At 44.4% G+C, this 15,368-nt stretch overlaps 1 protein-coding gene across 5 annotated transcripts in view; it reads left to right on the top strand.

The window, feature by feature from the left end:
- LOC120903545 (protein Teyrha-meyrha) overlaps window positions 1-5,230 on the top strand; it is a 29,897-nt gene extending 24,667 nt beyond the window's left edge. For 2 of the 5 annotated variants that reach the window (XM_040313032.1, XM_040313033.1), the window contains exons 5-10: window positions 2,371-2,597; window positions 2,739-2,930; window positions 3,047-3,903; window positions 3,979-4,186; window positions 4,274-4,348; window positions 4,429-5,230. In XM_040313032.1, the coding sequence (XP_040168966.1) occupies window positions 2,371-2,597; window positions 2,739-2,930; window positions 3,047-3,903; window positions 3,979-4,186; window positions 4,274-4,348; window positions 4,429-4,500 (1,631 nt within the window). In that variant the 3' untranslated portion in view covers window positions 4,501-5,230. The remainder of the gene's footprint in view (window positions 1-2,370; window positions 2,598-2,738; window positions 2,931-3,046; window positions 3,904-3,978; window positions 4,187-4,273; window positions 4,349-4,428) is intronic. The other 3 variants (XR_005739614.1, XM_040313034.1, XM_040313035.1) reach the window with 3 other exon arrangements.
- The last annotated feature ends 10,138 nt before the right edge of the window (window positions 5,231-15,368 follow it).

Raw genomic sequence — 15,368 nt, forward strand, 5'->3', positions numbered from 1 at the left:
TTCACTAAATCCAAATAGGCTATAGCGAGCGAGAGTAAAAAAAGTGTCCCTAATCCGTAAAAAGACACCGCGTCTCAAGATGGTGCACTTTTGGCTTAACATCGGAGCGAACGCCTTGACGCTTGGTTTCAATTTTAATATCCTTTCGCGCGCGCCCCCAGGAAGAGGAGTGAAATTGGGTGACAGCATTTCACTGCGGCGACCGTGACGGACACTGTGGAGCGAGCCTTGGTTTTTTTTCGTTGTTGTCGGGAAATGGAAATCAAAAGTGAAATTAATGCGAAAAAAAATCCCAAAACATGTTTAAATTCAATCACAGCAAAGCATGAAGGGTGAAGAAGTCGTTGGCGACCGGAAGAAGCTAAAATGAACAATAAAGCGAGTTGAGACAGAATTTGATTAAGTGTACCGAAATTGAAACGCAAGGATTTTGTTGCCTTGCTTAAATGCCTTTGATCTTTTTATATTAAATCAATAAAAATGATCTACTTTGTATCAGTAGCTTGTAACACCACGGGTTGTGTAACATTTCCAAGCACCATATTGACAACGGACAACTGTCACATGCTCAATATTCAACCACTCTCGAACACTCCCAAATCACGGCCACTGTCCATTATTACAACTGACCATAGATTTCAATTAAAAGTTAATCATCTCTTTTTAATTTGCCCACTGTCCCGGGCCGCAGCATGCAATCCTTGCTTGTTTTTTTTTGTGGCTCTTAACATGCCTACCGGGTGCCGGGGTGGATCAAAAAATCATAAACACTCACCGACCAAGGGGACATACAAAACGCGCGGACACAAATCGCACCCAATTTACTGCTGACCGACCGCAAACGCCGCTCACAGGAAGTCGCTGGATAGGCGCGCGCGCTTTCCGGTTTCGGACTTCATCGTGGTACAGTGCCGCGTACAGTGCGTGGGACCCCCCTCGGGGTGACATGTTTTCTGTGGTCGATTTTTCCATTTCCTAAAAACCACCCTTTACCTATCCCCACGTGCTGTAGTCGCAGTCGGGCGCAGTGTTTCTGTCACCGATGCTAATGAGAAATCCTTTTTCGGGCCGGAAACCAACCCCAACGCACGGGTGCATGGCTGCTGGGTGCAGGAGTGCTAAATACAGTTGGAATGATACTGTCACTTGCGTATGCCGTACACCCAACAAAAAAAATCCCTCCAATGTTACAGTACTTCTCTACAGGATTTCATTTATTCAAATTAAGGTGTCGTAAACTTACGGCTTCTACCTTTTTCACACCACAATACCACAAATTACTAGTTTCGGTTACAACAAGTGTCTTTTTGTTGTCCATTCCACTTGAACCACTTGTAAGTGGACGCATTTCCAAAGGAAAAACCACTCGAACCACTTCACATTTGCCCATTCGCCTGTGTACAGAGTCACATGCAGGACACAGTTTTGGCAGACAAAAAAAATGACTACCTTGTACTGGGTTGAATTTTTGAGGACACACTAACGCACCTGTCAGCTGTGTAAAGATAGAACACTTTACCAACACTTGCCTTCCTCAGTTCGGTAAGCTAGCGCCGGAAAAACTATCATCCTACATCCCACAAGATGATACGTTCTAGTTCACTGGCAGTGATATCAACCCCGTACCGGATGGACATCATTCAAGGTACAGGGACATGGGACTGGAAAAAACGGCATCATTTGCCTCCCGGCTATGCTGCCAGCTGTTGGGAAGATTTCCATTTTCTGCAACATTACACACCATTACAGCCTTACGGTCGTTTATGGATTTTAGAAGGGATGGAACTGTTCGAGCAAACTGGAATTGCAGTTGAAATTCCATTACGAATGCAGCAAAATTGTTACAGCAATGAGTAGGAGATTGCATTACACTATCATATTGCTGGCGTGATTGCAGCGATACCGCATTCGAATTCCAGTTTTGCTTTCGGGGATTGCATTGGTTGGATGCTGGTGTTAGGGCAAGAAAAGAGAAATAATCGTTTAACTGTACCATCGTTTAGATGTAGGTTGAGAAGACTTTTCACACTTTCTATAAATATATCTTAATCGATATAGAGTTTAGGATGTGACCATGAACCAGAAGTTAATGGAAAGCACTATTTTTTAAATTTGAACTCTGAAGAATCACCAAAATTCAGAGTATTAAGTGAGCATCATCATTATAGGGAAATTTGTCAGCTGAAATTACAATATTGTTTACCAATTGATATAATGTACAACCAAAATGAAATATATCTCAATGTTAGAAGCTTTAAGCTTCTTATTTCTCGCTTAAAACGTTCACATTCATTCAAATAACTCAATAAAAACCTAACCTTTACACTAACAATTTCTTTCCCATCATTCCATCTCTCATCCCCGACGCAGGAATCGGTCCACCGAAGAAACCGTTCGTCGGCACACCGCCACCGAACGCGTGCCCCATCTGCGGCATCCAGCTCTCACCAACTGACCTGGAGACCCACTTCTCGGCGGAACTGTCGCGGCTTACCAAGATGACGACGCACGCGGAGCGTCTCGAGCTGCGGCGTACGCTGAGCGTCGACCTCCACACGGTGCAAAACAATCTGCAGGGCCGAACGAGCCGCTGGGAGGTACGGCAAAGCAAATGTTGTTGCTACCTTTTTCTACCAATCTGATGAGATTTTAAATTGCATTTGCCCTTGATTTGATATGTTTTTTTTTTTATTTACACCATTTCATTCCATTTCTCCGTTTTTTTTATTCCTCACTAGACGTTCAAAAATATTCGCAACAAGCGCCAGGATCGGCTACGGGGCAAACTGCGGAAGCGAAAGTTTGACGGCGAGGATGGGTTCGGGCTGCAGCTGACAAACATCAACTGCCAATCGTGCCCGGTGTGCCACGGGCGCTTGCAGCGAACGCAGGAAGAGATTGCGCAGCACATTGAGGAATGCGTGCGAAAGGTTTGTTGCCCGATTTTGTCAATCTTAACCCTGTATAAAGTCCTTTGCCTGAAGAAGATTTCCTCTGTGCTTGCATCCTTCAATTTAATGCCCATTCCTAACCACGTCTCACCTAGACTTTTACTGCTCTCTACCCTATTCTCAAGCAACAGCATCAGCACCAGCATCAACAGTCGCAACAGCAGCAGCAACAGCAACAACAGCCACAGCAACAACAAACACCACCGTCCCTGCACACATCGCATCCTCTGCATCCACACCACCCTCACCATCATCATCTTCAGCAACAGCAGCAGCAGCAACAAACGTCGCAAGCTTCACAACCCGCCAATCAGCCGTCACCGCAGGACGAGGACGAAACGGTCGACGTGGAAAGCTACGGCGATGAGACGTCCAACGGTGCGATCAACATGTCGTCGAACGTGATTCATCACACCAGCGCGGCGGCCAGCATGCTCCATCATCCCGGAAACGCGACCAGCATTAGCAACCATAACAACAACAACATTATCAAACCCGACACCCCGGCCATGACGAAGCTGGAGGAGAGTGCGATCAGCTCGCTCAGCTCGATCGTACCCCACTGGGACAGGAAGGCACGCCTGACGCTACCGCTTAACTGCAAACCGGGAGCAGGAGATGAGACACGCCCCTGGACGACGGTGGTAAAGCCCCGACTGCTGGGCTCGTTCGAGGGTGGTCCCGGGGCCATGTCGCAGCCTCCCGGAGTGCCCAACACGGTAGCGGATCATTCGATCACACGCGTCACACCGACGAGCAGCGATCAGCGCATCGACGTGGACTACGACCAGGAGCACGACCACAGCCAGGACATGGTGACCGACAACGATGAAGAGGTGATCGTCGACAACACGGACGACGAGGATTGCATGAAGCGACCCCGGCCGGCCCCACACACCCAGCTCAATGGGCATGGACCGCCGGGAGTTAATGGACTCGGAGATAAGAACAGGTAAGTCGTCTGGAAATAACTATGAAATTTCTTTCAATTAAAACCTCAAAACTTCTTGAATTCGACAACGTCCAGCACCGAGGAAGCAACGTCCTCCGTGGAGATCGATTCGGCCACCGATTCGATGGCATCGCGCACTGCCGGTACGACACCGAACTCGGACTCGTACGTCAGCACCTCGGAGTCGGCCGAACCGTCCTCGAAGGCGCAGGTCCTGGAAGAGCTTAAAGCCCGGATACGGGAACTGGAGGGTTCACCGCACTACAAGTGTTTCATATGTAAGGTTAGCTTGGCGCAACCGCTCTTTCAAACTGGCAGTGTCTTTTCTAACGAAACTTCTCCTTGTTTTGTTCTCTGTTTCTTTCTTCAGGAAAAATGTAAAACATTAATCATATCGAAAATCTGTGGCCACTATCTCTGTGAGGAGTGTTGGATAACGGAATCGGTAGGTTTAGCCAACAGCACGTCTTATCTGTTCCTTGCTATAACTCCTTTTTTCGACATACTTTTTATCTTCCGCTACAGGAATCGTCCAAATCTTGCCCCCGCTGCAAGATCATCACCGCGAATTCTGATTTTAGAAAAATTCATGCTTAAAAACTGCGCTAGTAGAACATTTTTCTTTTATTTATCTAGATAACACATGTTAGTGTATTTATTGTCGCTATTATTATTATTATTATTATTATTATTATTATAATTCTTGTACATCGCGCAATCGAACTTCATGACATCGTCATGGCGGCTGTCCAGGCCAAATCCAGGTCCTAGGCATCAGCTGGAATGCTATCACAATCGAACAAGCAAAGAACTAGACATGCTAGCGTAAACACACACACAGGACGTTCACAGGTCACTTCACTCCTTTGTAAAACCAAGACGGCGCCGAGTTGATAAGCAGTTGTTGTTAGAGAGCATCGCTCCGTTAAACACATTAACGTCCAACGCGAGTAAAGGAACATATTACGAAGCATGTGCAATAGATGTTGTCCCCAAGTCCCTGATAAAAAAAAAATAAGAAAAGAAAACCCACAACGAAGCGTTCACCCTTTGCGCTCTGTACAATCTGTCCCGAGTCTCCCTCCCGAATGTGATGTCTTTTTCCCGAGGTGCGAGAATGAGCGGAAACGGCGATAAGATTCATCCGCGTTTGCCGTGGTATGAAATCGGTGCGAACAGTGCTTGCACGCAATATGTGTGTGCGTGTGTTTGTGTGTGTGTCGACGTTACTTCCTTTAACTCGAATCGTTGTTATAGAAAACAATAAAAAAATGAAACACCCTTATCTGCTTTTCCCATTAAACTTTTTGTGTGTGTTTTTTTTTTTTTAATTGTGGAAAAATATTGTGGAAATAAAAATCGAAAATGTCAAATATTGAAAGAAAATCTTGGGTATGACCCCGGTTGGTAAGTAATTTCAAGGAAAAGCTTTCGTATTTTGTATACATTATATGTAAAGATATGGTTCTAGTGAGATTCAAACCTTCGACGACGTCTCTGACAGTCCAAGTGTTATGCACGACACCATGAAGTCGCTATCATGTTGACTGGTTAAACGTCTTTTTAACTGATTGACACGATTAACTAGTCACTGTAACTGATCATCAGCAACATGGCAGTTGATAAAAGTAAGGCAATTTATTAAATGGCATAAAAGTTGCAAGTTTCAGTTAATTGAAATAAAATGGATCGAAAAATACGGAAAAAGGTATGTAGTAGTACTGAACTGAAAGTAGCTAACTAAGTCAACTTTAAACTCTGTGAAAGTAATTTTATCAAACGTAGGTGACACATAAATAGCAAAAATAACTAGCATTTCTGATTTATTGTAAAAACTTACTGACCTATGAAAAAGAAGATTATTCATATCTCACATTAAATGCTCATTCGAATGTATATCTTACGGTAGCTAATAAGTCTTTTTCTCCACAAAAACTAGCTTATTCACACTAGGGAATGAAAACTATTTTGCCGTAAAGCATTCCATCCGCCACAAATAGCTCCATCAATCCACCGCCCGTACGCATTACAAACGGCTTACCTTCGGCAGGCTTAAGCTTTCACCATACGCCTGAACACACGTTCAAAAAAACCAGTAGCCGTGTATATCAATAAACTTCGCCAACGACTTTACAACATTTCAATTTACACTGCCGATAATCCGGACGATTGCTTCGAATCAACCATCAACCGGCCAGCATAAAGCGTCTCCGCGTCCTTCGTGCACAAACCGTTTCAAGGTTCAGCTGAGCTCGCTAGGGGGGGGGGGATTATTCCGCTCCATAGGAATGAAGCTACGGGTTGTTTTTTGCTCGAAAACATCTCCGCCTAGAGATCAAACCGTACCGGCCCGGTAAATGTTCGCTTCCTCGGCCAGCGGCTCACAGAGCCATCCAAGATTTGAAACCATTCATGTGTTGGGTCGTGTCGCGAACAAACCTTCTTCTTCTTTTTTTTCTCATTCGCATCCCATCGTCTTCGCTCAATTCCCTCCACCGATGTGACGCGTTTGTGACGGCTTATGAATGAATTTGTAAAGCAAATTATAGAATCAATAAAAATATTACCTCAATATGATCTTCAATACTGGTAGCACTGTTGACTGTCCTCCGGCATCGACGATTGATCGTCAAGTTTTTGCTCCCTCTCCCTCTCTACTCTTCCTATTTCGCTACTGCCCTTACTCGATGGACGATTGCGTCGAGGAGGCAGGAATCAAACCCCGCTCAAAAGACAATCGCCACAAACAAACGCTTTTAGAGCTCGAGGTATCGGACTGGAAAGATGATTTTACAATCCTTCCAATCGACCGCTCCCGCCGTTACGCTACCGTCCCGGCCCAGGTGGGTGCCCAGGTCGGATTCCATTGAACCCTGAACGGTTGGGTTCATTTAGCAGAACTTGTAAAAACGTTGAACAGTGGTGGACGGATGTGTTTCCACACCACAAAATTTAAATGCAAGATTGTGCTGGTAATTTCACAATTATCTAAAATAACCCTATTTAGATGCTTGAATCTTCAATCATACTGATGCGGTTTTCTTTAAGTTTAAAATGGAAATTGGAAAATCACTATTTTTAACCTATTATCACTAAAGTTTTAAAATCATAGTTCTTTTTCTAAGCTATTAATTCTAAAAAGACTATATAATAATTCGTAAAATTAAGTTGAATATGAACTAATATTTTAAACAGCAATGATCCTTCTAAACCGAATCATAAAAACTTTGTACAAAATAAAAACAGTTTCCATACAGCTTTACTCCGAACAAGTTGCGCAATCAACTAAAATGTTTGTATGTTTGGCACTAAAACTGACATCGTTGGAGCTGTTTGGCATTAAACTATCAAAAGCATAGCATTTTTGCCACACTTAGTGTTGATATGGTTAAATTCTTCGGTTTTATTGTGATTTGTTTCGCAAATTTTACTTTTACGGTAATAGCTAATTGAGTATAACTACAGTATTTATTATTAGTTGTTGAAACCGATTCAGATATAAGTTACTAATATACCTACTCATATTCCTATTGATTGTTGCTTTTATTCCGTACCGTACTGTACGTCGATCTACGAGCTAAGACGACAGACGGACATCTCAGCAGGGCATCGATTTCACACGCGTCTAAAAACCGAATCCGACCAACCAACCTAAAAAAAACAACAAGCTGTCGACAGCGCTGAAACGCTACCATGCTTACCGGTTGCCGGTTTTTTCACCCGTTGCACCACCATTGTACCATTGTCCCAGACCCCCCGGGCCAGCCTAGCCCGCCTGCACTTTGAACATCTTAATCCATTTCACATCTCAAATATTTGCCTCTGCGTCTGCGGCGGCTACCGGCACCGGACCCCGAGCCCCTGCGGGTGTTCTGTGATCTTTTGCGGCCAAGCGAAAGCTGCGAGGCGAGGTCCGTCCGGTGCCCTTCGGTCGATAAATAAATCCATCAAGAACTATTAACTAAAAAGCTCATAAAAAGGTGTTAATTTTTTAATGAATTCTATTCACTATCGGATGTCGCTGCCTACCTACCTCTGCCGGTGGGGTGCACGGGATTCCACGGGGTGGTGGAAGGAAATGCAAACTCTTCGGCCGGTTTGGTTGATGGAATGATGGAAAGTTTAACAGCAATGTACTCAGGCCCATACACGCACGGATGACTCCGGGGGAGCGGATCTTCAAAGCCTTGAAGATAAATTGCCCGCAAAACGCTCAACAATCGGTACCGCCACCGGATCCATTTGCTTTCCGCCCGCAAACTAGGCGAGAGTGTGCAAATGAGTTTTTAGTTCCGGTGGGCCTAATTACTCCACCAACTATGAAGCAGGCCGAAAGGCCCGGCCGGCGATGGTGTTAGTTTTTCGGCAAACATTTGCATATCTTTCCAACCATTTCCTCCATTTTGGCCAGGTGCCATTAAACCGTACGCTGAAAAATTGGCTTCCCCTGTGCAGACCTTCACCACTGCTGCTGTTTGATTTACGGTACGCACTTAATTATTCCATCAGTCCACAAGTGTTACAGCACATTTTGACGACGTGTCTCCGGCGACCAGAGCGCCCAAGAAAAGTGTCTGTGTGTGTGTGTGTATGGAAACGCTTACACCCGGAATAACACTCTCGATTCGACTAATTTATTTCATTTCCACTCGATTTAGACGCTCCCTGGCGTGGCCCGGCGCACTGCTCAACCGAAAGGATTAGTATACTGTACGGTTCGTTTTACGATTCAGCACCAACACGGTATGGTAACGATCAAATCTAATTTCCCATCTCCATCCCAACCCCACGTCTCCGTTACCAGATGAAACCCGCCACCAACTGAAAAAGGGTGTCAACATGCCGGTACCGATCTCTCCTTTCAGTGGGGTATATAGACACTCCTTCCCCCCAATGCGGCTGACACACGATATCGCTTCAAAGGACCTCTTAACGGCACTCTCTGGCACACTAACACCCCTCTGGTGTGTGTGATAGTGGGAGGAGAGACATTTATTTACATTAGCCAGCTTTTCCACCCGGTTGCTGCCACGCTACGACCGCCCAGCGTGCCCTGGCCATGATCAATTCTTCTCGATCCTCTCTCTCTCTCTCCATCGCGGTGCGGCCGCGGAAGACGTCCAATAAAATCTCCTCGTCCATTACAAAGCGCTCCGGTTTCCTCCGGTCTTCGGGAAAATTGTTTACAAGCCAGTCAAAAATTGTAGAAAAGCCACAAAGAAAAAGAGAGAGAGGATGAGACCGGCGCGGAGCGGACACGAGATAACGAAAGCCAGGAAATGGATCATTGTTGTTTCGCTAAAAAGAATAATAAATACCGTTCGATCGATGCGAGGAACAACACAAGTTCCGGTTTCCGGACGGGGCTGGTCGCTGTGGCTTTTTGTAGTTTGCACCGCTGTTAAAAGGTTTCCGGAACCCGCTCGCACACTGAGTTCTGGCATCTTTATTGCGACCTAATGTATTGTGTGGTGATCGTAAAACTTTAATGGTAGGTTTTTTTTTTCGCCAAACGGATCCATGTGGAGTGAAGACGCGATTGCAGTTCTTCGCTGTGGTGTGTCGGTGCGGCGCGTAATGCGGAACCCAATTCAAAGCAGCGCAGTTTAGAAAGCGTCGTACAACAATACCGCGTAATGGTGTAAAAATTCCTCACACTATCAGACGAAACTAATAAACTAAGCTGTAAATCAATCACACGTCACAATGATGGTGCTGCTGCTGCCGCTTCTACCAGCCTTCAGCCTGGCTCGCAGGAGCTTCCAGGAGCCCAAAAATCTATTACAAATATCTTCGTTCCAATTACGCCGACCCGATTGCCGATAATTGTGCATAATGGAGCAAATGAAGTGATTTATAAGTGATTTTTTCGCGCCACAATCTAGCTGTTTCTTCGGCAATTCACCGTACCGAGCAGGGACAGGACAAGGTCTAGCCAGTTTTGTAGTAAATAAATTCTCTCCACTTTTCTTCGGCAAGCACGAGGGACGGACTTAGCCGGCCGCTAAACGGTAAGGGAATAGCTCGCACGGCACCGGGTTGGCTGTTTGGCTGCGTTTTGCCTATCACAGTCTCGCGCTACAAAACGCAGACCCGATTGTAACCCGGGGAAAGGGAGCGCTACGCGGTGCAGCTGCAGGGTGAACACCGGGCGGCAATAAATAACCGTGCACGCTAAAATATTCATTGGCCTCTAATTTAAGAGTAATTTATTGATTATTCAAAATGATTCTTATTGATTCTTTGGTGCGTCTGCGAAACGAATTATCTCCCAGTCGACTTTACGCCGATGGATGAGCCTGAGCCTGTTCAGCCCATGTACGGTAGCTTGTAATGCGCCCGGCGTTGGAACATCCTTGTTGTGATAATAAACCAACAACGATCAGCGAAGGGGGAAAAAGTGCCACGTTTCAAGTGTTCGCATTGAATCTTCCGGGGGTAATAAAAATGCAATTGAAGGTACTGTGTAACTGTAGTAAGTACTGGTAGCTGGTAGCTCGTTAGCTGGTGGAATTAACGATGCTTATAATGGCAGTATTAGTGATACCTATTGTGGGGATGAAATTATTATAAATATTTTCGAAAACGTTTGCTACAAACTGCTAGAAACAATAATTTAATGACTTAATTATGCAAGTGTCTTAGATATTCAATAATAGTACAGCAAGCATTATTTACTCTCATCTTTTCAGTAATGATATATAAACATTTGCTAGATAATTGGCATTAATCAAGTGAATTTCTGCCAACATATAGCAGACCACGTAGAATAAACTATAATACAGCATTTTTTCCGTTGAAAGAGTAATTATGGTTAAGCAGTCGAAAGATTTGAACGCATGACTTGTGTGTATTTCATTGACTGCTTGGCATCATGCCTTGAATGACTGCTTTGAAAATAATAAGCGTTAAATAGAGGGCATTAATTGCCCGAAAACACGAGACATAATTTATATATGTATAACTTATACAGAACTTACCTTAGAATAAAGTCTGGATAGATTTAATAGAAAAAAAATTGAAAATCAATTCCAAATAAAACATAATAATCTTCAAAAACAGTACTAAAACGTGCACCAAAAAAGCATATCTATTAACTAGGACTATTGGGTAATTATTGTAATTACCTTTCAGTACGTAACGCCATAAGAGCTACCTTAATAACTCCATAGATTCATAGATTTCTCTATTCCAAGTTTCGTTTTATATTATTTACTGATGCATTTCAAATAATCATAAAGGAATATTCATGTATCCCTCCAATCGATATTCAGGAATGGATCCTACATTCTTTCTGCATTTCTATCCAAATAAAGATCATCCCAGCTCGGCAGGGAAACTAAACTGTAAATCAACATTCCAGCGAGTGAGCCACGTATATTAAAAAGAGCGTCCTTCTACCTCCCGATACTATCCAATGCTACCCATCGCAGCATAAATCATGTAATCTTGTTTTCGATGTCAATTCGCCACGCAGTTCAACGCGGCACAACGAGACGGACGTGGACAGGTAAGAAGCAGCTCAAAACACACCAGAACAAAAAAACAGCCAGCACGACATCAACTGACATGACACATTTCATCCGTCCCGTCGCGAAACGTGGTACAGTTTGTCAGCCCATCCCATCTGCTCCACCGGCAATGTCATCGGCACCGCCAGCGGCCAGCGAGCGCATCGCCACAAGACAATGGGTAGTAATTTGGCTAAAAGCATTTCATTAACCCTCATCCAAAGGACCAAACCCGCCCGAAGGTCGAGGTGAAGCTGGAGCAGCATTTCACTCGAACCGGGTTGGAAAAGAAATCACGGCCCCACCACGCCTGTGGTGTCCTTGTACGCATGGCGGAGACATGGGGGCATCGTTTTTTTCACAAGGGCTTTTTCGATCGTAATTGCCCGATTAATCACCATTACACCTTCAATAAGTCGTGAGATTTAATAAGTCAACTTACCGGGGCTATTGTTTTAAAAGACGGCGGATTGCAACCGACCGACCAACTTCGATGACCTAGAGGGAGAGGGCTTTAGATGGCGGCCAATAGTGGGTAGGCTAAGGTGCAAGAAATTATCTTTGAATATTATTATTGTTTCAATGGTGATCGGGAGGCTGCTGAGAGCAATGGATAGTGGTTAGATGTAGCATTGAAGTGGACAGAGTCAAAGTGGTCTTAAATATAATCATTTTCAATCTAACAGCGAGGATCTGATGCAATATTAGACCAATATCTGGATGATATGATGATCGATGTACTAAAATGTCAAAATTTTACATATCAGTTGCCAATAGTAGCTCAGATTGCATTTGTTCACATTTTGGTGTAAAGACAGTTTAAGAGTAAAATCAGAAATCGAAATTTAAATGGAAAGTTAAGCACAATAAAACCAAGAACTCAAGGAATCCACAATTTCTAAGGTATGTAAACACATTTTGTTACAAAAAAGTATGTCTATATCAAACCATAACATTAACCCACTATCCTGCACGAGCTCTAAGGCTGGGAAATTCAACGCCTGTCTTCATGGCAAGACTCTCCACACTCACAGCATCATCCCAAACGTGAACCCCTTTTAAGGATAACCGCGATTCCGACGATTCCGACAACTACCGCTTACAACGCAGAAACATCCGCGTCCGTCCACAGCATGCGCTCCGGGAACGCGTAAATTCCCCCGCCTGAGTGCATCCACCACCACCACCGCAGGTATTCAAAAACAATAAAAGCGAAGAAATTTTAATATTCAATTTATTCATTGCTTTTATTGTGCCAAATCGCAAACACCTCCCCGGCCCGGGTCCCGGCGCGGGCTGATGCACGCGCGAACACAGTGGCACGAATACAGTACACTACGGGAGCGCTACCCGTGACGTTCTCCGTACAGTTTTGGGAGAGCGTTTTGCAGAGCTCGGCAAAACGCGAGTAGGAGTGATTCTGGAAATGGTTCGCTTTATTCTGCTTTCCGCCGCGATTACGACTTACAATTGGCAACGGATTTGAAAGGGTGCGAACTTACTTCACCTCAGTTCGCGCTACTGTATCGAACTGATGCCCTTTTATTGAACGATTTTGGTAAGGATCGTGGTATGGGAGTTGGCAAAGTGATTTTGAAAAGAGTGTTGCAGAGCATATTGCAATAATTCGATCGTTTTGGAGCAGATTTTGGAGAATTTAAAATTTTGTATAAGATGTTTAATGTTCCTAGATTTTTTGTTGACATTATTCATTGATTTCGAATTTCTTGATCAATTTTAAATTCTGATTTAATAGTTTGTTTTAATTGTCTTATTCAAGGATGAGCAACCTCAATAACACATTCCAGAACTGTCCAACATTAGTTAGATATAGTTTAATACCTTTCGACCCAAACTAAATTTCAACCTTAAGCCTTCTCAAACTCAAACTTGTGCAACTTTAGCGACAAACTTCTTCTACCTAAACCTCCATCCTCAGCAACTTCAGGATGGTGAAGTCATGCGAGCACGAAACCCAGCATGCGACACACTGTCTGCCGACAGTAGAAACTCCAGCGGCGGAAATATTCCTTTTCCTGTCCCGCACCTCCAGCCGACACTTTCCAAACATTTCCTCCCATTCCAGCACAAACACACACACCACCCATGGCGGCACACAGAGAGACACACCGAGCGTACCACGGTTGTGGTACATATGTTTTCCAACACTTTACGTGTCTTGCGGCAAGCCAGGAAGGAAACGGGTAGCTTCTTTTACGCTATCGACAAAAAAAGGCCCCACTTTCCCGGCTCCGGTTGTCCGCAGTCCGCAGATACTCGGAACCGTTTAAAAAGTTCCCCCGACCGTTTGCGACCGCTAGCAAATGGTGCACGGTGCGGACGTCGGAGATCGCGGCGACAGGCGGTGGCAGAAGTATTTTGCCAATGCAATATTTATACACGTTTATATATTGTCGAATGAATGAATCCATTCAATGCAAATGATATTGTTACTGCATCCGATGACCCGACCATCGCAGCTCACATGGCTGTTGCCATGGGTGACTGTTTTGTTGGCGGAAAAGCCCGGGAGCTCTACACAGCGGCGGAGCGGCGGAGTGTTTCTCCATCGCTTTGCATCTTTGGCTTTGGCAGATGGGGCGCAGCTTCCTGTGCGCTCGAAACGCGCCGCACACTGACGTTGAATGTCGTGAACGGCAATTTACGGCAAACAGTCGGTCAGTCAAACGTGCAAACGGGAGGAGGAGAAGGAGAGGGTGGAGGTTAATCACAACGGCAAACAACATACATCTTGCGACGGTACGCAGTACGACAACACGAGCGCAACTGTGCGCAGCGCAGTTCATGACTTGCGGATGCGCTTTAGAGGAAACGTGAATTCGCGCAAAGTGTTTAGCCGTTTGTTACGCAAATGCTGTAAAAATAATCCAACACGAACACGCAAACAAACAAACAAATCAGGTGTGTGTGTGTTATTCAACCCTCCGATTTTTCGCATCTTTTAAATACTTTCAAATATATTGCTTAATTTCGTTGGCTGCATTCTCTGTTGGGTTTTTTTTTTCTATTTTCAAAAGAATGTTTTTTCACACTTTGCCCACCCCGGATACACGCTTGACGCAGTTGAGACAAGCGCTTAATTAATTTCCACCTTCCTTGCGACAGGACATCGTGTTCCTGTTTTTTTCTCCATTCCTCTGCAAGACAGCGTGGCAATATAAAAAAAAATAGCCCCGGACCAATCCTCCAACGAAAAAGAAACCGATACCCGGCCGAGGGGTAAAGGACACACGAAGCAACAACCGAAATAAATAAAAAAAATCAGCGCCACTCGACCAAACATACCCAAATTCTTGCTTCCTTCACCCGAACGCACCATTCGGAATGCCGTGCTTATTAAATGTACTTTTTTCACACCCATTTTCACCCCCCGTTTCCTGCGTCCTGATTCGCACAGGCACACAGGCGGCAAAGGAAAACCCAACCGGAAAAAGGCAAGGTGACATGGCGGAGAAGGGAGGCCACGCGGATTTAAACTTGTCACATAATTTAATTAAGGAACAGTTTAAAACAACTTGAGATTCTTTCTTGTGCTAGTGCGTACTTTTTTATGTCTTTCCTTCAAAAAAAATTGCCACGAGCGCGAGAGGTAAACGATCGGGAGCGATTTCAAGAGAAAGTAATTAAATGATAAGATGCTTGTCGGGTGGAGCCTCGAGTGCTCGAGTGGCGGCAAGCTTTTGATTATTGCATGATTGCAAAGTTGTGATTTTTTTAAATCTTTTTTCCTTCCTCGCAATGTTTTAATTTTGAGCGATGATCCTTCAAAGAAATAATTAGTATTTAGCCTGACAAGAATGAGGAAAAAATGTGCTCAATTTACTTACAGTTTCGTTGGATATCTACACTTACCAAATATCAGTTTTTAAATTCAGTGCAGTTTGTGTAAGATAAAGCTCGCACCTAAAGGACCTGCAGCTTAAAAAGGCATTG

Source organism: Anopheles arabiensis, chromosome 3, assembly GCF_016920715.1.
Source record: "Anopheles arabiensis isolate DONGOLA chromosome 3, AaraD3, whole genome shotgun sequence".
NCBI lineage: Eukaryota > Metazoa > Arthropoda > Insecta > Diptera > Culicidae > Anopheles > Anopheles arabiensis.